The sequence below is a fragment of the Osmerus mordax genome, chromosome 6 (genome assembly GCF_038355195.1).
Source record: "Osmerus mordax isolate fOsmMor3 chromosome 6, fOsmMor3.pri, whole genome shotgun sequence".
NCBI classification, from domain to species: Eukaryota; Metazoa; Chordata; class Actinopteri; order Osmeriformes; family Osmeridae; genus Osmerus; species Osmerus mordax.
The window spans coordinates 12,046,744-12,074,186 of record NC_090055.1 but is presented as its reverse complement, the minus strand read 5'-3'; the positions used below and the strand labels follow the sequence as shown (position 1 = coordinate 12,074,186).

General features: G+C 49.2%; 1 protein-coding gene across 1 annotated transcript in view; it reads right to left on the bottom strand.

Annotated features, from left to right (window-relative positions):
- The window catches only part of ulk4 (unc-51 like kinase 4), a 72,711-nt gene that overhangs the window by 12,345 nt on the left and 32,923 nt on the right, over nt 1-27,443 (bottom strand). The window contains 6 exon segments of the mRNA XM_067238682.1: nt 2,179-2,364; nt 8,129-8,227; nt 10,184-10,350; nt 14,596-14,701; nt 21,303-21,351; nt 26,891-26,983. Of these exon segments, the coding sequence (XP_067094783.1) occupies nt 2,179-2,364; nt 8,129-8,227; nt 10,184-10,350; nt 14,596-14,701; nt 21,303-21,351; nt 26,891-26,983 (700 nt within the window).

Below are 27,443 nucleotides of genomic sequence, written 5' to 3'. Positions count from 1 at the left end.
TATATATTCTCAATCAATTGAGAAATGACTAGAATCCAATTTCTCCTTTTTTTGCCGGACATTGAATAGGAATATTTCATGGGACCTGACATTACAGACCAGCTTGTCTCTCAGGGTAGCTGTGTGCCTGAGGCGCTGTCTGGAGGCTCAGTCTAATGTGCCAAGTACTGCTTACTAACGAGCTAGTGTGGTTAGCTTTTGGTACTGTGGTTAATCCTGGTTTAAGTGGTACACATTAGTTGACACGGTTAATATCGGTTGGTATGGTTAAGATTGGTTGGGATAAGGTTAGCAATTGTTGATGTGGTTAATACTGGTTGGGTTAAGGTCAGTATTAGTTGGTGTAGTTAATACTGGTTGGGTTAAGGTCGGTATTAGTTGGTATAGTTAATACTGGTTGGGTTAAGGTCGGTATTAGTTGGTGTAGTTAATACTGGTTGGGTTAAGGTTAGTGGATAATATTGGTTGTTGTGATAAGCTTTGGTTGGCGTAGGTCATATAGGCTGCTGTGTCTGTTTTGGTTGGTGTGCTAAATACTGGTAGGTCGGGTCAATATAGTTTGGTGTGGTTGTGTTGGTAGGTTTGGTTAAAGTTGGTTAGTAGGCTTAATATAATTTGCTCTGTCTGAGTCTGGTGTGGTTTGCCGTTGATGTGGAGCCAGAAAGTGACTGCTGCTGTCTGACCATGTCACACACACCTGACCAGGACACACACACACAAACAGACACAGTCATTAATTAATCCTGGTGCTGCCAGTGGGGGAGAGATAGAAGGATGTGGGAGACGGAGTGAAAGAAAGTGAGAATGGCACAGACAGAGAGCTAGGTGAAGGAGAGAGAACAATTGAGTGTTGGGAGAGGGAAAGAGGCAAAGAAGTGTGTGTGTGTGTGTAGTTTGCCACAGTAATGAGGTGAAAGGTCTGAGGGACTCCTGTGCTCGGACAGTCAGAGAGCTTCCTCACTCCTCATCCTCGCCTGCCTGTCTGTCCACTGCCTGCTAGCTGACAGTTAGCCTCTCAGAGGAGGTACTCCACTCCACAAAGGTGCACACACATACACACATACGCACACGCACACGGCCACACACGCACACCAACACAGACCTGGACTCCAAACACTAAGATGTGCATACCTCACACACACCATACGTCCATTCCACACACAATGATTCACCACACACACGTGCACACACACACGCACACAGATGGATTTGTGCACATCACACGAACACCTTTCCTCTCTCAAGCTCAGAGAGACCAGTCGGGTATGGGTCTGATCTTTTTCGTTCCTCTGGTCTCACAGCCACTTCCAACAATGGTTAGGAGTTGCCATGGAAACAGTCTAATATCATAAAAGCACTCCGGAGCCAGAGGCTCCTTTGAAAATCTCATATTTTCAAACTAATTGCTTTCATACTGCTATCAAAACCCATATTCTCCTGCCTCTGTCATCCAGTGCATTTGATCAGCTCCCAGATTCGGAGGCACGTCTATATATTCACCTAAACCAGCGCTATAAACTTAAACCCAGGCCAGATATGATCATGGCAACCCAACACAATTTGAAGCTATATAAATATCTGTGCGATTTAGACCTTGTGGATTCTACAACCATTCAAACATCTTATCTGAGGCTTAATCCTAGGATAGGACTTGATCATATGTTAAATAAGATGTCTTTTATACTGCCTCTCAACAGTGATGCATGCTTCTTAGATCTGACTAAGCCACTTTAAGAGGACGTCCAATCTTCCTGGATGCTTGTATAGTAAACACCACACAGCAGTGCTTCCTATATGGTACTGGACCACACTGTGATAGTGCCTCTTAAATGGTCCTCGTGTCTATCAATCATTTATACAGGACTGGTGTAGACTGACTCTCCTGTTTCCCCAGACAGAAGGGAGGGAGGGGAAGGAGAGGCGTGAAGAGAGAGAGAGAGGGAGGAAGAGGCAGACAAGAGGTCAGACAGGAGGTCACCTGTCCTGTCTCTCCTTCAGGGCACAACTGAATCACTCACACAGCAGCAGCAGCAGCACGCACGCACACACAGACACACAAAATACCGGAGGAGCGAAAAGCAGATACGGAGAGAAACAGAATGGGAAAAGGAAATCAGGCAGAACAAGGGGAAGAAGGGCCCTCCCCCTCCTGTCCTGGCCCGAGCGCTCATCACCCACCAGGCGTTTGAGGAGCCGCAGCAGAAGGCGGAGCTGTCGGGGCTGGGCGCGGCGCTGCAGGCTGAGGGCCAGGCTCCGCAGGGTGGCGGGGCTGAGGCAGGCCGGGGCGTCCCCACCGTACAGCTGCACCAGCAGGGACGCACAATGACTGGCCTCCTCGTACACCTCCTGCTCCTCACCGGGCAGCTGGGGGGAGGGGGAGACGCACACACACGTCAGTAACACGGCGGTAAGGCACACACAAACCAACATGTGGAAAACAACACACACACACGCTCCCCCCCTCCCCTTTGACTCTCTAGTGATTCTTTTCCCCTGAGAATGGGAACCCTCCATCACTCCACTGACGTCCCCTGTTCATCTCTGCCCTCCTCTCCAGAGCGACGCAGAGACAGACGGAGAGAGGGGGACGGAGGGCAGGGACACAGAAGTCTGATTGACGGCTTCATCGGTGGCGAGCGTATTCATCACCTCGGCTGTCGTCAGTAAATCTACCTGACTGACTGTCTGCATGTCTTTCTGCCTGTCTATCTGTCTGCCTGTCTGTCTGCCTGTCTGTCTATCTGTCTGCCTGTCTGGTTGCTTGCCAGTATCTCCTCTCTTCCCTGAAGACAAACAGGCTCCCGGAACCATATCGGACTAAAACAGATCCCTTGCCCTTAGGCGTTTTCAAAAATGTGACTTAATCGTATTTCCATAAGACAAAAATGTCCGTAATGTTATTTCGTATTTGATTTTGTATAGATTTCCAAGCTGTTTAAGGCTGTACAGTGGAATGAGCTGGTTGTAGTTGTAAATCCTTCTGGGTTCCAGGTCAGTCAAGCTTTTGATCTGAGTGAGGATCATATACAGTACCCTACAACTGTCCCAATGATTGAACAAATAAAGCAATGGCAAATTCAAATAGGTGTGGTTTGGTCTGTATGAACTGTTCTGGTAGGAAGAGAGAAGGAGTGAGGATTTGGTGGTTGTACATGTGTGTGTTTAAATATGTGTGTGTATGTGTGTCTGAGTGAGAGATGGATGCTGGACTCTTTGTGTGTATGTCATGTTGACAATCGAGTGTGGATAGTCAGTGTGATAATTGTATGTGTGTGTGCAAGCATGTGTGTGTGTATGTGTGTAAATTGATGAGCGAGAAAGTGTGTGTGTGTGTGTATCGGGGTTGGGCTGAGTGGATCCTGTGTCGAGGCTGGGGTCTTTGAAGATAATCAGGTAGAGAGACACTCTGGGTTAGAGGCAAACCCCTTCAATAGAGACCCATCAGAGCAGTACAATAATGATACACTCTCCATCCCTCCCTCTCCCTCCTTCTCTTTCCCTAGCCCCAACCTACTCTTCCTTCAATCCCTCCATTTCTCTCCCTTACTCCCATCGATTTGACTAAAAGCGTTGGAATAGGTACAGCCTGGCTCAATTTGCCCCCCTCCTCTCCCACCTCTAACCCTGATCCTACTCTCCCCTCCCCTCTTCCATCCCTCCTCTGCTCGGCCTAATCCCAGGGGGGGGCAAAGAGGGCGGGGCACGGAGACGCCTAATCCAGCCTCCCTCTTTGTCATCCCCGCCCACAACTCCAAACCCCCACCCCCCACCCAGTGACTCCGACCTCAACCATCTCCCCAGAGACCCCGCCCCCCCACCCGCACATTCTACCCGGCCCCGCCCACCGCTGAATGGGCCTATAGTGTGGTGGTGGTGCTGCTTTGGCCGGGGGTATTGTTCACGTGCCAATAGCTGGTCAAAACAGGCACGAGTTAACACCTGCTTAGCCGGATTTCTAAGACCCCCATGTTTACTCAACAGTGGTGGCTGGGTGCTTGAGGGGAGAAAGAGATGAGATGCCATGAATCTGACAGGGGGAGGATGGGAGGATTATAGAGAGAGAGAGGGGGAGCGAGAGCGAAAAGACGACGTGTGGCAGCGCTGCCCTCTAATGACCCCCCCCCCCCCCCCCCCCAACTGACACACGCACGCACAAAACGTGGACGTTTGGAGCAAACGCACAGCTCGGAGCCTTTCCCTGCCTATTGAGTTGTCATCGTTGGTTAAGGTTCCCAGAGAGGAGCGAGCTCTGCCAAAACAGACGAGTGGTGGTGCTTCGATGTGTTGGCGCGGGGCTACATAATGTAACACAAATACTGCAAGCACCAGTCTTCATCATTAGGTTGTGTAAACGTTAGTTAATGTACCACACAGCTCCAGTGAAAATGCACACTGTCAGTTTGAGAGCTCTAGAAAAAGATGATAATCGTATTTGCATAAATGTGTGTGTTGGCTGTCATAGCTGAAGAAACTGAGGGTTATGTAATTCCACTGCATTCTATCTGGCTCTTAATAGATGTAGTAGAAAGGTAAACAAGGACAGGGGGAAACAGAAAGCTGTTTCAGAGATAAGCTGAGGCTGGGGCTGAAAGTAAGACTGAGGCTCCTGACTCTGGGGCTTGAAGAACGGCTGAGACTGGGGCTGAGGTTTAGACTGGGGCTGAGGCTGGGGCTGAGGTTTAGACTGGGGCTGAGGCTGGGGCTGAGGTTTAGACTGGGGCTGAGGTTTAGACTGGGGCTGAGGCTGGGGCTGAGGTTTAGACTCTACAAGAAGGCTCTGACCTTCGGAGCGGCTATTTGTCTCCCTGGCATGGCTCTCCTTGCTGGGTTTTTGTTGGACCAGGCTGGCAGTCAGTGTGTGTGTGTGGTGGGGCAGAGACAGGACACAGAGGATAGCAGCAGGAGGAACAGGCACCAGGGGGAAATGTAACGAGTACCCTGTCTTGTGGTTCAGAGGGATTTAGAACTTGGCCGTGCTGCTAGGGCTTGGTTAAGGACTCTGGGCTGGGGGAGTCCAGTTTGGACATTGAGCCATTTGGACACTAGGATCAGAGCATGCTGGTGAGATGCACAGACACAGTGCTATGGGGCCCTGGGCTGTGTTGACTTGGCCAGGTCAGCTGGGCAGGGGGCAGGATCACTGTGGTGCTCTGCTAACAGACAGCTCAAGAGTTTCAGAAACCAGAGCCCAGATTGCTGCTGTTCACCAGGCTGTCCGTCTTCCTGCCTGCCTGGTCTGTGTGTCTTCCTGCCTGGTCTGTCTGTCTTCCTGCCTGGTCTGTCTGTCTGTCTGTCTGTCTTCCTGCCTGGTCTGTCTGTCTGTCTGTCTGTCTGTCTGTCTGCCTGGTCTGTCTGTCTTCCTGCCTGGTCTGTCTGTCTGTCTTCCTGCCTGGTCTGTCTGCCTGCCTGGTCTGTCTGTCTTCCTGCCTGGTCTGTGTGTCTGTCTGTCTTCCTGCCTGGTCTGTCTGTCTTCCTGCCTGGTCTGTCTGTCTGCCTGCCTGCCTGTCTGGTCTGTCTGTCTTCCTGCCTGGTCTGTCTTCTTGCCTGGTCTGTCCACAAAATATTAAGTACCACAACTCTTTATGTTATAGATGTATTTTGCGCGCTAGTTAGCTCCCTGTCACGTGACAACAGATAGTGGCTAATATTAACCAATCTAAAATCGGCATTAAAGTTTAGAACGTACAGATTTAGTTTAATTCAGGGCTCTCAAGTCTCACATTTCAGCCATTTTGCAACACCTTGTTTTTCTCATGCTGAATAGTAAGGGATAACTTGTCCAGCTACATTAGAGATTAGCAAGCGTTTTGTCAAGAAATGAAAACAGGTCAAACTATAATGATTATAGTTATAATGACTATAATGACTCGCACAAATGATCCAAAATATATTTTGAGGTCGCACAGATACAACTTCAGGAGCATATGCGACCAAGATGGTCGCAATTTAAGCTGTACTACAGCCTGACCGATTTATCGGCGGGCCGATATTAGACATTTTCCAAGATATCGGTATAATTTATAATGGCCGATAAATGAATATTTAAATAGTTTTTTTCGATATCGGCCTTAAAAATAAGTTATCAGTCGGGCTCTACCCTGTACCCACACTTGCACTGGCACACACAAAGACACTGACCAGCACTCAAACACACTCATGCATGCATGCACCCACATACACTAGAGCAGACCTGGGCATTGTACGGCCGGCGGGCCGCAATCCGGCCCGCGGGGTATATCAAAAATTACAAATAAATAAATGTGTTGAGCGGTAGTTCATCTGTAGTCTTGAAAGACGACAGTGATCAGGCGATTTACGTATGTTCGCTCATGCAGCCTCACCGACAGGAGACACTGAATTAGCTGTTGGTTAGCCCTCGAAAATATACGTGCACGGTAAAAAAAAGAAAGGTTGATACAGAATGTAGAGTTTTTAACAAGGCACGGACTTCTAAGTATCTGTTTACTGGAGTCAAAGGCAAAGCTGTGTGCTTAGTTTGTAGAGAACAGGTCGCTGTGTTAAAGGATTACAATTTGAATCGGCACTACCGGACTCAACACGCGGACAAATACAAGAACTTGACTTATTCAGTGGCCGCGGGCCGCTGATGGTTTGCTAGTTACCTCTCAGCTGTCCTTGGCATATCTACCTCAGACACTCAACCAGACTTCAATGCACTTGTTCAAGCCCAAGCCAGACTGGATTTCTCTCACTGAACAAGTAAAATGAAAAAAAAGCATGTATTTCTTTTTGTATAAAGTTGATCAATTTCATATCTGTAACATACTGCAAAACACCTTTTCAGTGTTTGTTAAGATTAACTAGTTAAAAATAAAATGAAACACTGATGTAATGATTGTTTTTGTTTTTACTGTTTATTACTTCTATAGGAGTATTTCCCTATTTGACTTACACCACAATTTCATATATTTACATAAATATTTACAGAATATCCTTATTCTTCTGAAAACCAGTAGCAGCTAATCAAAATATATAATGTACTGCTTTTTACAATGGGAGAAAATGAATAGTGAGCAGAATTTTAAGTTATTGTTGGTGCAGCCCTCCAACACATTTCAGGTTTCTCATGTGGCCCCTCGAAAAAATTATTGGCCCACCCCTGCACTAGAGCCTAGAGTATAGAACACCAATCAACAAAAAGCTAAATGTGAAATTAAAAAGAATGTGGGACATCCTATAGGGACATTAACAACAGTGTGTGTGTGTGTGTGTGCACGCGCGCACTTTATTATTACAGTGAGCCTTCTGAGCGAATAGCACAACACCCTAATGCACGTCTTCAATCACAGGTGCCTGGGAGTGTTCAAATCGAGTTTCAACTGAAAGGCAATGTTAACATGCGACGAGAAATCACTTGGAGATAAACGAGCACTCGGGCTCCAAACACGCAGGCTCTCATCTTGCTTAAGCCTGTTTCACGGTGGAGACAGGGCTCATAACAGCAACAACCTAACTCCAACCCAGCATGCTGGGAGCCCATCTACCTTCAGTCATGGCTATCCGTATCTCCATTCACGGTCTCTCAGGCCACACCAAACAGAGACGCCTGCAGGACTTATCGAGTCCGACGGGTGAGCGTTATCGACGAGGAATCTAAAACCGATCGTCTTAATCATGTTGCATAAGAAGAGCGGTTAGGTGGAGGTCCAGCGCAGACCTTGGCAGTGACGAGGGGCTGCTGAATATTTCAGGTGGTTGGAATTGATCCTATCCTGCTGAGGGTCTAGGCTGGGTTTTTCTCCCCTCCTCTAGAATGTCCTCCGCGGGATGCATTCCGAGGTACCCGAGGCGAGGTTGGGGTGGCGAGATCCGACGCTAGCGTGGATTGAAACATGATAATTGTATTCTGTCTCTCTCTCTCCTCTCCCACATGCTCTCTCTTTCTCCCTTTCCCCCTCTCACTGCAAGGTGATAGTTTGGGGGCTCCTGGAGATTTCTACTCACGAATACAGACAGCCAGATGTGAAAACTGCAGATTATAATGAAATAATATTGGGCCTCGAGCTTGAAGCCAAACCCAAACAGAACTACATTTAATTATATACACTCATACTCTCACAATAACCACAGGCGCACGCACGCGCGCGCACACACACACCCGTCTCACCATGTTTATGAGCAGACTGGTCAGGTCTGTCAAAGGCTTGTTGATGAACAGGAGCTCTTCTGCAGCCCGGGTCTCTTCTCCTGTTTCGGACTGCTGGGCCTAAGGAGAGAACACACACACAAACACACACACACACACACGCAGGAAGAGTAAGGCTTGAGGTCATTTACTCACTTGATTGACAATAATACTGTGTGTAGAGTGATGTTCTTGGCTCTGCCACACCGGATTACAGCGGAGACAGGGGAGAGAGAGGGGCGCGTGGATTTCAGAGTACAGAGGATGAAGACAGACAGACAGACAGACAGGGGTTTCATCACACGTGTTTAATAATGGCTGAGCTCAGAGATGGGCTGTCATTGTGTGACCCGAGTGCTGTACCAGAGCCTGACAGTTGTAGTGGGGCGTAGAGACTACAGGACTCAACAGAGACTGGGTGTGTGTGCGACCGGGAGAGTGTGGGTGTGTGTTTGTGTGTTCTCTCCTCAGGCCTTGAAGGCTGTGGAGTTTCTGCCTTCAGACTAACAGAAGGGCATTAATAGTCTTAATGAACACCGAACCTTTGGCGAGTGAGATACGCTTTCCAGACCAAATCTGTCATTCTGTCAGCACGGCTGATTAAAATAGATGTTAGAAGAAAACACACCACTAAACACGGCAAACTTTCGCTTTTTCCGAGACGGCAGTGGAATTGTTCTAAACTGAAAGTGACATTCTGTCTGGTGGGTTGTCGAGTTCCCTCCCTGTCCCTCTCCCACACTCACTCACTCACGCACACGCGTACGTTGAGCCTGCTGGCTTATTTTAACTCAGTCTTTTTTTGTCTGCATAAAAAACTTTATCCAGCTTGTCTGGCTGTTGTGAGGTGACTCTGACTGTCTGCCTCTTCTCAACACTGTTTTAATTTAAGACGTGGAGGACTTTTGCCATTAACCGCCTCATCTATTTGAAATATTAATGCTGGGTGACTGAGAGAAAGAGAGAGAGGGAGAGAGAAAGAGAGATGCACTGAGGATGCTGTGAGAGAGGGAGGGTGCGAGAAAAAAAGGGAGAGGAACAGCTAGTGTGAAAAAGAAAATGAGTGAGAGAGAGAGAGTGAAAGAGAGAGAGAGGGGATCGCAGACAGAAAAAGAGTGAGAGAAAGCGTAGAAGTGAGAGAGTATTCGAATGAGAAAGAGACAGGATGGAGACGAGAGAGAGAGACTTGGGGAAGTGCGGCGCACGTACTCTCCTCCCTTATCGGTTTATTACCCAAATGAATTTGAGTTTAGTGCCGAAGTCTTTTAATGAGCTTTGCATTTTTTTTTCTTTGAGCGAATTGATTTCCGCTGCGCATTTGCCTTCTCCCCTCTCTCTCTCCCCATGTCCAGTCATAAATATGTATGGTGGGGGGGGGGGGCGGGGGTTCCTGGGAGCTCGCTGGTGTGTTGAGGACAAAAGAGGCCTCGGCAGATAATGAGGGCCGGGGGGAGGACGAGGCGGCGGGCCCCTGGGGCTGGGGACCTGCTCCTGGTCTCCAAACTCACTCAGAAGATTGACTTCAAGGAGACACGCGCTCCCAGCCGCTGTCAACCCAGCCGCAAATAAGTTAAGGGGGGGACAAATAGATGTTGCTCTACGCGAGCCGCCGTCCCCTGCGGTAGGTGGAGGGGTACTAGCTTGGTCTGGCTCCCAGACATGGGTAAGGTCTAGTAGAGGAGGACCTTGACTGGGACCTACTGTATAGTGAGGTGAACCAGAGATACGCTACGCTATACGCTAACAAGATGCTTGGACGGACCTTCCATCATTCAGATACACCAATCAGATGAGGTAAGTCACACGTCTGCTAGCGACGGTTAGCAGGCTAGTGGACTGACAAAGAGATGGGTACAGTTCATTGTTGACTGGTCAAGGTCTTGGTCCCACACCTGAGTCAAGTGTCCCAGGCTATATCCTACCAGAGCTGGTCCAGAGCCATGGTCTGGTTTGCCCACAAAAAGAACATTTAGCAAATAGCTGACAAGCTATATCAGTAACAGAAAGCGTGGTACTGTAAGTTCTAGAAGGTCTTACCTGCAGGGCCAGACGCACCACTGTGGAGATGTTCCTCAGGAGGTTGTGGAGGAGTTCCAGCAGAGACAGCAGGATCGCCTGCACGTTCTTCCTCCCCGGGCGTTCGTCCCTCTCTAGGTACTGCAGAGCAGCATCAGAGAGCACTCTCACCACCACCTCCACCAGACCTGGCCAACAGAGCATAGATTGAGCACCATCCTCATCACGCTCACCACCTCCATCAGACCTGGCCAACCGAGCACAGACAGACACCCTGTTCGCTGTGAACTACCTGCCTGTAGGTTTTTGCTCCAAACACGGTTGTAACTAACCCGATTTAACACATCAACCAGCTAATTATTAGAATTAGGTGTGCTGGATTAATGTTGGAGCATAAACCTACAGGAAGGTAGCTCTCCAGCAACTGGGTTGAAGGTCTACATGCTCACCACAAACACACCAATAGCTGAAAAACATTACAGTACAAGAATTACAAAATGACTGTTCACCAAACAAGGCCATGACATTAACCATGACAGATAAGACAAAGTGCACAAGTGGATATATAAGTAAACAAAGTGCTGGTTGAAATATTTTACAACAAGGTCCTGGAAAAAGTAACGGTTAATTTTGGCAGATACATAAAAAAGGTTCCATTCAGGCCCTGTTCTTTGTCCTTTGCCGTCATTAATACATAGGGCTCTACAGTGAATGACATGCCTAGTTAAGTACAAACTTGTGTTTTACAAAGCATCAATACTGCTCCTCCAGCCTAACATGATATTGCACTTCCTTACGTTTAACACGCACATGAACTGACTTAAACCTTCAGTGGAAGTGCTTTCCACCTTCATACAGCCATAGCTTTCTTTTTTCTTTTTTTTGAGGGGGTGGGGGGGGTGGGGTGTGGGGGTCCTATCTGCAAGTCAGGCCATAGAAATGTAGACTATGCAGAGGGCAGAATACGGAAGAATAAAAAATTATGATGTCCCCATAAAAAACATTTGAAAAAAAAAATATGCAAGACTGAGTCTTTTCATACGTGGCTCCTCCAGACATTGTTCTCCTTTAATATCATTGAGATACAGATCGGGTCGTTCCTCCGTTCCAATTACTGAGAGGTGCGGAGATAGGATCTCTTTCAGAAGACGGGAAACCTTTGCCTCCACCCGTCTCCTTCCTTTTCTTGCGCTTGTTGAAATATTGAGATGGTTCTGAATAATCAGACGCTCTCACACGGCGGAGGCCGTTTGAGCCTTCAGAGCTCGCCGGCCTCTCGTCTCTCTCACCCGTCACCTCGGATCAGGGCTGCGAGTTGAACTGTGGTCTGAGAACCCTTGTCTGTCTCTCAGTCTCTCTCTCACAACCTCTCTCTCTCTCTCTACCTCTCTCTCTCTACCTCTCTCTCTCTACCTCTCTCTCTCTCTACCTCTCTCTCTCTCTCTACCTCTCTCTACCTCTCTCTCTCTACCTCTCTCTACCCCTCCCATTAGACAGACAGGTCTAGTCGGGGGACACTTTCTGTAGAAGGCACCGGCTGCTTCTTACAGCTGGAAGGATCCATCTTGTGTGGATAACACTGTTGGGTGGTTGAACCGTGGTGCGTGATGCATGGTTAAAGGCTCATTTCATGGCCATTTGACAAAAGTCACACGCAGACACACACACATACGCGACACCGTACTGCGTATATATATTTATATATATATATATTACGTGCACGTGTAAAAACAGCATCGATCGGTGGTCTTCAGCGAGCGTGTGTGTGAATGTGCAGAGGCTGATGAAAGGAGCACTAACTTGGACACTGCTAATGTCGAATCAATAAACCCTGCAGAGGAACACCTACCGTCTGGGAGGCTGTGAGGAGCAACACAACAATCAATGACAGACACACACACACAATAGTCCCTGTCAAACCATACACATTTAGTCATTTTTAGCAGACGCTCTTATCCAGAGATACACACACCATCTCCCTCAAGTTAGTTCGAATACGGCATTCTAACATATGGCTGATTGCTGTCCTCACTTGGTAAGCCACACAATTCCCAGAAATCCCTCGAAGATAGTAATGTCATAGGAGAAATAGTAGAGACCAACTCAGTAGGAATACATGTCCGCATAGCAGCTGGGTAGAGTTGTAGGAGCTTTGAGTAGCTGACCAGAGACACTGTTGTTTGGTCGTTGATCAGTCACACAGTAGCCTTTCAGTCGTGTGCCTGTCTCTGCCTTACTAGAGATAACTGAACATGAACACACAGAAAGGCAGTCAGGGATAAATATGCACACGCAGATTCAAGCAGCCACACACATACACACACACACACGACTCTGGTGAATGGACCACACAGCCAGACCCAGAAACTCTGGCACCAGGAGAGTGGTGGAAATGGGCCAGATTTCCACTGAGGAAAAACTTAAGCCCTATGCGAAGGAGCGAGTGGAGACAATCAAATTACAGCTGGATATCTTCAGTCAGACAACGGCTGCTTGGTGTCTCGGCTACAGCATCGTGATGAGAACCACGACGATCCTGCCAGGCCCGTTCAATATCCTGCATCATGCCAGCCCGGGGTGTGGTGGCAGTTATAGAGCCAGCGGAGACAAGTATGTTTGTGCAAAACAATGGCGACCTAGTTTAGGAAAACCTGATTAAAACCATGATCGTGTCAGCTCATGCATCATCCAGGGCTCTTCGAGTCTGTGTCTAAGTCAGGCCCTGGCTAGTGAATACTGGCTAGTGTAATATGAGAGCGAGAGAGCGAGAGAGAGAGAGAGAGGGGAGAGAGAAAGAAAAAAAGAGGGGAGCGAGAGAAAAATGGAGCGAGAAAGAATTAAGAGCAAGACAGAGGGAAGAGAAAGAAAGTGCTAGAAAGAGAGAGAGAGAGTGAGGAAGAGATAGAGAAACACAAAAGGTTATTAGCATCCCAGAGACGGCTGTCCTCAGCCTCCTCCTCTTAGCAGCGTCTCAGCCTCTGCCTCGCCTCCTCCTCCTCCTCTCCTCCTTTTGCTCCACTCCCAAGGGGCTCTTATCTCGGGCTGAGGGAAATCTGGCCAATTATAAACCTCATCTCATCCTTTTTCCTCCCTCTCCCTGCCACGCAGCATCCTCATCTCTGCTCTCTCGCAGTCACACCTAAAAGAGCCAATTATACCCACTTACCCCCCTCTCCCCCCTGCTGTCCTCCGCGGCCTCCCACCTGACTCACCCCCCCCTCTCCCTGCCTCCCTTCCTCCGCCCCAACCACCATCCCTACCTACCTGTATTCCACCCTGTCCCATGCAACCCCCCCCCCCCCCACACACACACACACACACACTGCATTTGCATGGAGAGGGCTTTAACCCAGCATTGTGGACAGCGAGAGAGAGAGGTCGGGAGAGGAGGAAGATAAAGAGGGAGGGAGAGAGAAGAGAGAGACCTAATTGCAGGGGTTATATTTAGTGCTGGGTCAACATTTCCCTGAGAAAGGAGACGAGCTCATCGGCGCATAATGATGCTGACTTCATGAAGTACCTCGTAGAGATGAATCCCCCCCCCCTGCCTCCACACACACACACGCACACACAGTAGGAAGGCAGGAAGGGGGTGGGGGAAGCAGAGGAGGGAGGAAGTCATTCAAGTCCAGAGCTAGTTCCGGAGAGGACGCCGCAAAATCGGGGGGGACGGGGGACCTGATTGTTTAAGAATCAGGATATCCTGTTCTGGACCAATTAAATGGCTGGAGCTCGGAGCGCTCTGACACACACACCCATAATTCATGGAGGGCATGCGGGGGCGTGATGCAACATGAGACGGAATACGGTTACCCACATCAACAGAGTTTACTACCTCCAAGAACCCACTGAGGCTGTCTCTCCCCCCCCCTTCCTATTCCTTTTCCTCCCTCTCTAGCTTTCCTCCCCCCTTCCTATCTTTCCCGAGGTCAGGCCAGTTCCTACACAGTGTGTACAAGTGGAGCCCCCTCATCTTAGGAGCCGCCGTGTGGCATGGATCACAATAGAAGTGCCTTCATGTTTTTAGCATTTTTCAGACTATTTGCTAACAGAAAACACACACACACACAGCCCAGAAAACAGTGGGCAGACCGGAGAGGAGCTGTCTGCAAACTTCTCTGCGGAGCATGTGGAATGTCAGGTCTGTTTGTGAAGTCATGACTCAAACATGAGAGAGCTGGGAGAAGGCAGGAGGAGAGGAGAGGAGGAGAGAGAAGGGAGGAGAAGAAGGGAGAGGAGGAGAGAGAGGAGGAGAGAGGAGGGAGGAGAAGAAGAGGGGAGAGGAGGAGAGGAGGAGAGAGAAGAGAGGCAGAAAAAGAAAGGATATGAGGAGAAGACTCGAGTGGAGAGGGAAAAGAAAGGAGAACAGAGGAGAAAAAAGGGAACAAGAGAAGAAGAGGGGAAGAGAGGAGAAAAGGAGAGGAGAGCGTTACCTAGCTGGTAGAGAGGCCGGAGGTCTGTGTCTGAGTGGGCTGTCAGGTTGGAGAGGAGAGCCATGGCGTTCTGCATGGTTCCACCCAAGAGGTTCTCCTGGTGCTCCTGCACAAACAGAAACACACAGAAAGAAAACAACATGAGGTCAACAATCCTGTAGTCTTCATCCAGGAGTGTGTGGGCAAGGTTTATCACCCACAACCACATCAACTATAGGAGACCTGCGTGTGTGTGTGTGTTGATATTTTCTTCTCATCCCTGCCTTTCGAATGCATGGGGAACACACACTTCCACTAGGAGAGAGGACAAACAGAGGGATGAAGAGGAGAGGGAGGTAGAGAAGCAGAGTTAGAAGTTCACGGGGCAGTCTCTCTCTCTCTCGGTTTTCCTCCGAATCCTCAAATATTGAAAGCCTGCGGGCAGGATTCAGTCGAGAGCTACCGTGGCAACACCGCTGCAGAAGGCTTGTTTACATAACGACTGCTCATCCAAACACACCCTCATCCACCCCCTCCCCACATATACACACACACACACACACAACACGCCTGTGATTCTCTATAGGCTCAACATACCCAGCCCTACCCTGTTTTCTCCCTTCCCATCAACACAACACCAGGGGTTCCACAAGCATAAAGACTGCAGCTGAGGGAAGATAGCTGTTGCCCCACCCCCCCCACCCCTCCCGTACAGGAATTTAGCTTCTGCCTTCCCCTGAGCATCACATACATTACTGCCACGACTGCTGGCAGGAGGACCCAGCGGTGATGAAGCACTTTGTGCTAAAAGAAAACACAGTCATCTGCATGTGTGCAGCGCTCCTTGGTGGGAAATTGAGTTTTTCTTCACGCTAAGCTAAGATGCAAGGTTTCAGGTGAGGAAGGGGAGTGTGGTCTGGCTAGGGAGGAAGGGAGGGAGGGAGAGATGGAGGGGAGTGGGAAGAGGAGGAGAAAGAGGTGAAGGTTACTTTGGGACATGGGGGGAGCTGATGATCCTTGACTTCCTGTCTGAAGACTGCATAATTATCTAGTGAGCAGGGCAGGGATACACACACACACACACACACACAGGCAGAAAGAAACACACACACACAAGAAAATCAATGAAGGCCATAATTAAGGTCTGGGATAAGGCATAACAGTGCTCCAAAAAGACTTGACAGGGAGAGAGGTAGAGATGGAGAGAGAGAGGTTCCCCAAGGTCCACCCCAGTCCCCTGGAGGAACAGGGGGAGTGTAGGAGTCTCAAGGCCCAGGTCCGGAACAGCTATCTGGGCTAGGCCACTTGAGAGGAGCAGGGTGCAGGGTCATGCATATATTACAAGTCCTTAATGAATACATACATGGCAACATCGCTTCGTATTGACTGGCCCGCTCCCAGCTTGTTAGCATCCTCGTTGCAGGTGGAGTGTAACCTTTAAGAAATGTGACTAAAGAACAGTATGCCGTTCCGGCGCACGGTTGAGATTCAACTCTCAAGTCTCCGGGAAACAAGATAACGGGAAAAGAGCAACTTTTCAACTCTCCTCCTCCCCCACCCTCCCTCCCTCTCTGCAATGCCCTGGATTTCTTCCCTCTATCTGATCAGTAGTGTAATATGTGGTGGGATTGTGGAGCCCAGAGCTGGGACATGATCTTTGCCTGCCTGCCTGCCTGTCTTCCTGCCTATCTATCTGCCTGCCTGCCTGCCTGCCTGTCTGTCTGTCTGTCTGTCTGTCTGTCTGTCTGCCTGCCTATCTGTCTGTCTACCAAGCCGTGCTCAGATCCTCCTCAGCACCCTACCCCACCAGACCAGAGTGTGGCTGTGCTGGAGGTCAAGGGTCTCCCCACCCAGCCTGGCAGCCGGCTCAGATGAGGCTCTCTCTGGTGGGTGACGGAGCCAGCGCTGGCCCTCTACAGTCAGCTCCATCTCCAGATCCTCACATTGTCCCATGCCCACGTGTGTCAGATCTGAAGTGGGCGTTCACTGTATGGTAAGTTTTCTACAATACGCAGGGAGTTGCATCATGGCCTGTTCTTCAAGCAGGATACCCCTCCACTTGACCGAGGAGTCTTAGCTATGTAGGACGGAGACGTTTGAGTTTGCTCATCCCCGACAGGAAGACAATTTGATGGCAGGGAGATTTACTTATTAATATCTGACTCCAACAAAGAAAAGTACATATATTGTTACCTGTAACATCCTGCGCTAAACGGTCAATGACATATATCTCCGACGTAGGTGAGAATCATTCCTATGCTTGATCAGGGCACCGATCTCAAGACAAGCTTATACACTAAACAGCTGTTAATTTTATTTTGTGGATATGGAATAAACCACCGTCACAGTACACAAATGGACCCCCAGAGGCTACGGTAAAACTAGGGAGCATTGAAAGCCCAACTGAAATAATGATTCAGAGACCTCCAGTTGACCTAGTTCGAAAGCGTCTATGAACAGTTAATAGCCGTATCAATCCAACTAGCTCAGTGTATTCACTGCCTTAGTGTGTAAGATACGTACGAGGAGAACCAGTAACTTGACATGCTAAATAATAACCTAATCAATACGTACTGATAATGAAACAAATCAATACAAAAACATATCTTCAGAGAAACCATGAACAAAGGCAGTCGCAATGAAATTGTATTAGGCGCATAACGCACCTTAATTCGTATAATACCCAAAACTCAAAGTGATTGGTTGACCATCTCCTTATATACTACATCTAATATGCGTACTAAAATTGGGACACCCGCTATGTGAAAGACACATACAAATTGTAATTGGACCATCACGGCTTGCTCAGTGGCTGCAGCAGACCAAACGTGACACCTTTGGAAGACGAAGGAATATGGAGACACAATTGGGTGTGCTGCATGCACTAACTGTGCACAACCTGTAAAGTATCAATCGTACAAGACTGGACCCAATATTAACACGTCACGCGTAAAATAAGAAACAAAAGCATATCAAACATGACATGAAAAGCTCTTTAGAACTACACCGATTAAGACCACTGACAGGTGAAGTGAATCACTGATTGTCTCGTTATCATGGTAGCTGTCAGTGGGTGAGATGTATCAGGCATGAAAGTGAACATTTTTGTCCTCAAAGTTGACAAGTTAGTAGCAGGAAAAATGGGCAAGGTAAGGATTTGAGCGGCTTTGACAAGGGCCACTTCGTGATGGCTAGTCTACTGGGTCAGAGCATCTCCAAACTGCAGCTCTTGTGGGGTGTTCCAGGTCTGCAGTGGTCAGCACCTATCAAAGAGTGGTCCAAGGAAGATAAAAGCGGTGAACCGGGGAGAGGGTCGTGGGCGGCCAAGGCTCACTGATGCACGTGGTTAGCGAAGGCTGGCCTGTGTGGTCCGATCCAACAGACGAACTACCGTAGCTCAAATAGCTGAAAAGGTTCATGCTGGTTCTTATAGAAAGGTGTCACACAGGGCTTTGTAGTTTGATGCGCATGGGGCTGCGTAGCCGCAGACTAGTCAGGGTGCCCATGCTAACTCCTGGCCACATAGCAAGAATTGTTCAGGAATGGTTTGAGAAACACAACACCGAGTTCAAGGTGTTGACATGGCCTCCAAATTCCCCAGATCTCAATCCAATCGTGCATCTGTGGGATGTGCTGGACAAACAAGTATGATCCATGGAGGCCCCGCCTCACAACTTAGAGGACTTAAAGGATCTGCTGCTAACGCATTGGTGCCAGATACCACAGCACACCTTCAGAGGTCTAGTGGAGTCCACGCCTTGACGGGTCAGGAGTGTTTCGGCGGCAAAAGGGGACCTACACAATATTAGGCAGTTGGTCATAATGTTGTGGCTGACCGGTATATATTTACACAAGCACAACTTGAAATGCTAACTTTGGTATCTTCCTCAGTTCACCTTCCTCTTCAACTGCTGAGACCACTCTTCCAGGGGTGTGAGCTGGAAGGTGTGATTGTCATTTAACATGAAAGTCCATTTGGTGCAAGGTCTCTCAGGTCTCTGCCAATGCAGACCTAGAGCAGTGCATGTCACTTGTCATACAGTAACTGATTTTAAAATGCCTCAAAAAGCAATATTAGATGCATTTTATGGTCTTATTTACACTGTGTAAAGATATAGCAAATTCAGGATGCATGGACACACTTTTACCTGCACACCTGAGTGTATTTGTCATAGTTTCAACCCCTCACACTCTTACCTGCACACCTGAATGGCTCGGCTAAGCTTGCCTCACTAATAGCTACTGTACAGTACAGTTCCCTAACCAAAGGATGACTGGCAGAGGTGTTGAGCTGCCGTGAGGTGTAACAGCTGCCGTGAGATGGAGAGACTGTGTTTAACTCCGCTCCGGGCCTAGCTACTTGCTTCTAGAGATAATTTGCTCCCGAGATCGATATTTGTCGCACTGCAGTCCTTTTTTCCCATTTCAGTTGATTCTTTTTTTTCACCTGTTAATGAGAGCAGAGGGAATCAGAGAGGCAAAACCGACCGCGTGGCGTCTTGCACTGTAAAATGACATTGATCATTCTTGGAGGGAGCATGACATTTTGAGAGGCTTTCCACAAACTATATTTTTTATATCGAACCCAGAAAGACAGCACAGAGCTTCCTTCGGTTCTTCTGACTGTTTCCAAACCACCTCCACTACACATACAGCACGCGCCACGTGGGGATCGGAGCAATTAGGTGGAGCGGTCTGCTGTTGTGCTTTTCGTGTCGACTGCTGCCGTTAGCCTTTAAACACAGCCTGTTGATGTGTCTCAAACTGACAGTCAGAGCAGTTAACCGTCCAAGCTTATCTTCGATAGTCATTAAAAGCACGGTGCCCCTCCCTCACTGCACTTACTCCAAACAGAGAGACAGACAAGTAGGTAAACAAGCAGAGAGACACGTAGACGGAAAGATATACACACAGGTATGTGAACACGCAGAGACATACAGGCTGACACACAGGCGTACAGAGAGTGAGACAGGCAGAGACACACACAGGCAAGCCAGGACTCCAAAGACACAGACAGGCAGTGAGAGAGACAGAGTGGGTATTGAGTGGCGGGGGTCTAGCTGTGCTGGCCAGGGCGCGAGGGGCCGGAGGTAAGAACAGGGACGGTCCCATGGCTGTTCTTTAAGGATCAGGAGTGCTGATGCGGCCAGCCTTAATCAATGGCCCTGCCAATCACATCGGCTTCTCCTCGCTGCACTCATTACTGATCTCCATTAGGCTTTCTCCTCCTCCCATCTTTTCCCTCTCCTCTCTTCTCCTGACCACTCTGGGGCCAAATCAATGTCACTTTGACTGGGAAACTGCTGAAATGGACTTTAGAGTAAGAGAGAAGAGGTCTATTTCACTTCTGCAGAGGCTAGTGGTTTGGATAAACACAACCCAACACAACCACTACCCTACAGTACGGCCCCTATTTAGCACAAACACGGTTCGGTACTACCAAAGACAACACGTTGTTTGCGTTTTCACACACAAACAACGTCCAAGACAACCACCAGTGCAACATAACTACAGACCAACACAACCAATATACAATACAATGATTATCTGACAACAGTTCTACACAACATTCAAAACAAACTATCCAAAAACCGACCAACACAATTACTATCCCATACAAAAGCACAACCTATGAACACAGATGAGGGAAGTCACACGTATGGGGAGGGTGAGTGTGTGTGTGTCTGAGATACCATGTCACACTCTTCAAGGAGAGTCAAACTAACTAACTTAATGGCGAGAGGGTTATGGAGAGCAGACAGCACTAATCAATCCACGCCTGGGTAATTCAGAGTGTGTTGCGCTGTTTTTACAAGCAAGGCATTTCACAGGCTGCAGTGTGGTGTCGGCGAGGGCAGTGGAGCGTCGCGTTCATTAAACGCTATGTTTTACTACAGCAGGGGACAGGGAGGTCAGGATGAGAGACTGAATGTTTACCGCAACATAAATTGTTCTGGTCTGCTGAATATGGAACCTGTGTGTGTGTCATTTTAAATGTGGGTGGACTTCATATTTTCACTCCATTAATCAAAGCTCCCCTCCCGCCCCACCCTCCGTTCTGTCACTCAATTACACATGCACCCTGATAGGTCATCGGTGGCGAATGCATTAGCATAATAAATCAATAAAGCTTCAGCAAACAGGCTGAGATGATTATGGAGAAAGAAAGAGAGAAAGAGAGAAAGGGAGAGAAAGAGAGAAGCAGCCAGGCTAGGGGGGGGGGGGGGGGCATTTACGAGCTACAAAGTCTAGCCCAGCAGAATTCCCCCACAAAAAAAAAGACTTTGAATTATGTTCCAATAGCCCAAAGTCCTCCCCGCCCAATGTGAGTCATATATTTTCATGACAGAAAAAAAAAAAAAAAAGAAAGAAAGAAAGAGAGGGGACTGAACCAGCAGGGTTTGTAATGGCCCTTTCATCCCATCGCTCCTTTGGCTGCATTTTACACCCCGGGCCTTTTGTAAGACGGGGAGAAGCAGCGCAGTATTGTAGTGGGAATTTGACAAACCATTTATTGGTCCAAGATAGCTTTCCTGCTCGACCACAAGAGAAAGACAAAGTGGAGGTGATAAATAAATCCTGACTGAGGCAGACAGGGGAAACACTGGAGGAGAGAGAGCTCGGAGAGAAACAGAAATGATGATACGGACAAATAGAGAGAAAAATAGGCCGAGATAGAGAGACCGAGAGGGGTGGAGGGAAGACAGACAGAAAGAGGGGATCCTTACCGCAATGATCTGGAACACCACAGGCAGGATGCGGCTCTGGCTGATGAGCCTGCAGAAAGAGAGAGAAACACAACAGACATTGCCGCGGAGCCCTGAGAAGCGTTGAGGTTAAAGAGAAGCAACGTAACACGGGCAGACAATACTAATCAATCCGCCTCCCGATAGTTATTCAGGCCATGTTCTCTCCCAGAGATGTTTTACATGCTTTGGCATTAGGCCCACGTCTGAGAATCCAGCCGAGCGCTACCTCCCGTCAGAACACAGACGTGTTTACCGCCGTACAACACAGAGGCCTGTTCTGTCTTCATTAGTTCGGAGCCCAGGATGCCGTCTTGGGGCCCTGCAGGGCTACGGAGGGGGGCTACTAGTTCATTAGAAATCTGTGCTGGGTCCCAGCCCCGCACAGAGGAGAGCTCTGATCAGTCATGTGAGGAAACCTCCTCTGATTGATTGACTGGGAACGGAGGTAGAGAAGGAAAGGAGAGGGAGATGGCGGGACGGGGGAGAGCGAGAGACGTCTGACACCTCGGTGCCCAGGAGTAATGGACGTCTTTATTAGAGATGACGCCACTCTCCCGACGAGCCCTACTTTATTGATTAAGGCCTTTTGATTTCCAACCAATTACTGCTGGTACATGTGTGTATTGGTTGAGAGACTGTGTGTGTGTGTGTGTGTGTGTGTGTGGAGGTGCACAGAGGACCAAACCTAGCACAGAGGCAGTCTGGGTAGATATAAATGAGCTAGAGGTCACCCTCAGAAAAAATTAATTACAGAAGCTCTCCACATAAGTATGATGTATGGCGAGGCTGGGGAGACATTCTCCAGAGCTCTCTGGTGTCTGCCTCCTTGGAGGCTCCCTTCTACAGTTCCGAAAAATGGTTTCTGTGCTGCAGTCGAACCATTGTGGAGAGTACCAGATAAGGCTAAATACCTCTGCATTAGAGCAAATCTTCGCTGCAGTGGGACAACTCAAATGAAGGTCACATAGAAAGCTAACCTGGAACGACCCTCACAATACCCTACACTCTCCTCCTCTTTTCAAACGTTCTTTTCCCTCTCTCTCCACCTGTTCCTCCCTCCCCCCCATCCTTCTCTCGTCACATGCTCAGCGTCAGTGATCTGACCTCCTATTGGTCAGTGCAATGCTGACAGAGGAGGATGCATCCTCAGTGAGGTTAAACTGGGTCTGATAAAGCTAGGGAGAAGGGCTTTCCAGGGAGAGTAGCTAGCTAGGGGGGCTAGCTGGGCTTCAAAGCTAGGGAGAGTAGCTAGCTAGGGAGTTAGCTGGCTAGGTAGGCTTCAAAGCTAGGGACAGTAGCTAGCTAGGAAGGCTAACTGGCTGGGTAGGGTAGCAGGGCTGCCAACTTTGGTGGGGCCAACCAAAATGTTCTTGCAAAGCAAGACCTGCTTGAGCACACTGCTATGTCTTGCCTCGCAAGCTAGAAGACTGGCTTACAGGCGGTAATCATCCTGGCTCCAGACATGGATAGGGAGTCGCCCAGGCTGATGGATGAGCTTGTGTATCCCTTTGACAGGCCTACAGAGGAGGCTAAACACCAGGCCATGGCCCCGTGACACTGGCTGGCTCTTGGTTAGAGTGATGCTCCATTAGACCCTCATTACAGCACCCCGAGTTAAATGAACATGATTTCACACCACCGTCACAGCATGGCACTGATTTGTAGAACAGCTAGATCAGGACTGCCTGGGTAACATTAAGTCAACATGCCTCAGTTTGTAAGACAGAGTGAATCTTCTTACATTTGACCACACGGCACACGTGTGGTCAAACATGAGTGAAGAAGTCAATGGCATGTAATCCTCTCCCTTTTCCCCAAAAGGTTTGCGACTCAATCCTCAGTCGTTCAGATCGTACCACACGTTCTCCAGGCTAGCAGACAGTCGGTCTAGACTGTAATCTGTGACCCGATCTTCAACATATTAAGGGGACATAAACAGCCGTTTCCGTGGCGAAGTGAGGCGGAGTGAGGACGTGGCATTTGCACTGTGTAAATGTCAGCCTGGAGACGCTAGCGCTTCATAAACGGGTGGACGCCACGCTCCCCATCACCATGACGCCAGACGGCCCCTCTGGTCTTGTTTCCTATAGGACGTGCGTGACAGGAGAAAGTGGCAGATTCAGACGATTACCCCTGCCTTCATGACACTCAGGCCAGCAAGCACAGGCTCTCCAGACTGCAGAATGCCAACACACTGAGACACTTACTCTTATCTTCACTTATATCCCCACAAGGCCAATAACCACCAGTGCACAAATAGACTGGAACTGAACAGCTCTGTTACCAACTGGAATATTCTAAAATCATCAGTAGTGACCTAGAAATACATCCAACAACATTCACATAATGTTCATTTGATGAGCCAAAAGCCTAGATGAATCCTAGAAGTGCTTGTTGTACAGTGTGTACACCTAGCCAGACACTGGCTTCATGCTGAACGGCGACGGCATGAAGCATCACTCATGCTGTGAATTTGAAGCAGTCAGTACAGGTACACAGGCCCACCATCTGTCGGAAATGATTACTATCACACACACTGGTGCTCACAGGCACACATACAGACACCCACACGCAAACCCACACAGGTGCACACACACACGCACACACACACACAAGGCCACACAGACAGGGGTCAAATTTATACTGACAGTGCTCCCACACTGATGTCCAGTCCAATCATTTTGGAGCAGAGCAGACAGGAGCCGAAGAGAGATATGCAGCGTACAGGTGACAGAGGGAACACCTGGAGTGCCCCCCCCCCCCCCCCTCCTACTGCCAGCTCATCTCATCAAACGATTTATTAGTAAAGAAAACAGGATTGAAATAGGAGAGGATTGGGACAGGAATTGTGAGGTTGCGTGTCGGCAACTCAGAATCCTGGGACTATTCCTTTAAATGGATCCCATCCATTCAAATCTTTACAAGTGCACTTGGTAGTTAGCGTAGACCAGGCGAGATCACCACTTGGTGACCTGTGACCGATCGTCCACTTAGCACTGCCGGCCAGCTAAACTCAGTGACCGACACAGCGTTATCCAACTCCAATCAAATCGACTGTAATAGGTGGACGTGTAAGCATGCGCCTTGATCTAGTCAGCGCGTAACCTTCGTTAACCTGTTCCCAGCGCGGCCGTGGTTTATCTGCGCTGCGAGCGGTTAGCCTGACGGCGCGGCTCGGCTCAGCTCGGCTGACTGCTGCAGAGGGGATGAAAGCCTCTCCCTGCCTCGGCTAATCACCGGAGAACTGTTCAGGCTGATAGCGCTGCCTGGTGCTGTCTCTCTCTGTGTGTGTCTCTCGCCATCAATGTGCGTGTGCACACGTGTGTATCTACGCGCGTGTGTGTGTGTGCGTCTGCTAAGGCAGGCTGAGACCACACAAAGGCACCAACGGTCAGAGGTTCCCATAATTGGAAAGTTTGAACTCGTATCACAGCTGATAATGAGGGGGAAAAGACATACTTGTGCGTAGCCCGTTAATGTCCCAATTTGCAATCTAATTTAGGTTGGGAGCCATCAAGAGAGAGGTCTGCACTTTTTTTTAGGACTTTATCAAGCCGTGGCCAAATGCAATTTAATTTCTCATTGTAAATGTAATAGCAGTCTGTCAGACAGGGAAACACAAGCAACAGGAGGGGGTGGCAGGTTGCTGACATCAATTTAACAGTTCAGTTCGGTTGACTCCTTCACTGCCAAGGAGACGGTGAAGGGAGAGACGGAGAGAGAGAGAGAAAGGAGATAAGAGACATAGGGACTTTTTACTACCCTTCATAATTCTATAAAAGAAGACGTTCCACAGCACTTCGCCCTCTCCTCATCACCATCTTCCTCCTCCTTATCATGCTCCCCGCCGGAAGCACAGAGAAGCATGCGCTCTAATGACATCCGATGATGACCGCATCCTTCTCTGAGGCAAACACCGGGATTTCTGTTGTCGCCTTTCTTCTCTTGGTTCAGTGCTCGAGTCTGGCATGGCTCCTTCAGTCCTGCAGGCTCCTGACCTGACCGAGCTGCTGGCTTGGTTTGTGAAGTCAATGTGATCCTTACGTTTACAAGTCTATGTCTGACTGGGATGGTTTGGGCACCTTCGGTACCTTCACTAGCTAACTAACTCCCACCTTCCTGCCCCCCCAAAAACGCGGATCATTAACGCCAGTCGCGCAGGAAGTCCAACACGGGGGACAAACAGAAATGCAACACGGGGGACAAACAGAAATGCCTGCACACACGAGATATAAAACACCCGGATTCCCGCACCCTCATCCATATTCACACACACACATCCTCCCTCCCTCCCTCCCTCCCTCCCTCCCTCCCTCCCTCCCTCCCTCCCTCCCTCCCTCCCTCCCTCCCTCCCTCCCTCCCTCCCTCCCTCCCTCCCTCCCTCCTTGCCATCCTTTCCCACTGCATCTCGCCCATCCACTCCTCAGACAGAGGGTTACATGTCTGTTCCTGTTCTCTCTCAACACTTCAATCAGTCGCTTTACCAGGCCAAGGCTTCTCCCTCGATCCCTCTCTACTTCCACCACCCCCATCTCTCTCCACCCCCATCTCTCTCCACCCCCATCTCTCTCCACCCCCATCTCTCTCCACCCCCATCTCTCTCCACCCCCATCTCTCTCCACCCCCATCTCTCTCCACCCCCATCTCTCTCCACCCCCATCTCTCTCCACCCTCATTCTCTCTCCACCCCCATCTCTCTCCACCCCCATCTCTCTCCACCCCCATCTCTCTCCACCCCCATCTCTCTCCACCCCCATCTCTCTCCACCCCCATCTCTCTCCACCCCCATCTCTCTCCACCCCCATCTCTCTCCACCCCCATCTCTCTCCACCCCCATCTCTCTCCACCCCCATCTCTCTCCACCCCCATCTCTCTCCACCCCCATCTCTCTCCACCCCCATCTCTCTCCATCCTCATTCTCTCCAGACAGAGGGGAGGATTCATGTCTGCTCCTGCCCCATCTCATCCATCAGACCCTGAATCTGCACACACACGCACGCACTCACTCACACACACACACACACAAAGGTGACTCATCACAGAGCAGTGACTGTCGGAGAGCAGTGAACTCCCAGAGAATGGGGCACCGGGCCTGATAATGTACTCAACAGTGGCTATTACTCCTGCTTGTTACCACATAACACTTGACTGTGATCCAGGAGTCTGAACGAAATGCAGGTCCTGCCCTGGGGTATGTATGTGTGTGTGTGTGCGCGTGTGGTGAGTGTGTGGTGAATACTAACTAGGCCAGAATGCTGTGGCTTGGCAGTGATAGGAGGCTCGGCACTGAGGTAAACACAAGGTGGTCGTCTCCAACTACAGGCCTCCGAGCTCTCTGGTAGAGGACGTTTCAACTTTATTCACTTATTCCATCGTTCATTCTGTCTTTATCCAGACAGTACAGCCTGAGTCTCATAATACCTTTAGACAACACAGGTGTTCTGTGTTTAGATAGTAACAGCTGTGCTGTATGTGTGTACCTGTTTGTGCGTGTGCGGTGGTTGTGTTACCTGGTAAAAGGTGTGCCGTATGTGTGTACCTGTTTGTGCGTGTGCAGGGTGTGTTACCTGTTAACAGGGGTGCTATGTTCGCTCAGTGACACCAGAAGTTTGAGAGCGTAAACTGGAACTGGGTCAGGCTCCAGGAGGATGAGGTCATACCTGGGGGGCGGGAGCATGCACACAAACACACACACACGCACACACACACACACATACAAAGACACGCACACACACACAAAGACACGCACACACACAGACAAGTTATGTAAAAGTGACAAGGGATGGACTATTTTGGACCAAGTCACAAAGTCAAACTAATCAGAGTGACTAACTAAAACCCAGTCTGGGCCGACCCAGTCTGCCGGTCTCTCACAGGTCTCTCCTCAATAAGCCTCTGTTATGATCTGCAGCAGCAGAGGAGTGCAGTACCATCACGCCCCGACATCCACTAATATGTGGAACGGTTACATAACTACAAACAACACTCATCAATCCCTGCAGAAACAGCATAGACCAAACACACACTAACACACCCACACACACACCGATAGAAATACAGACAGACAGACTTTCCCTGTGTGAAGCTGCAGATGTCTGATGCAGATGGGTTCTATTCTAT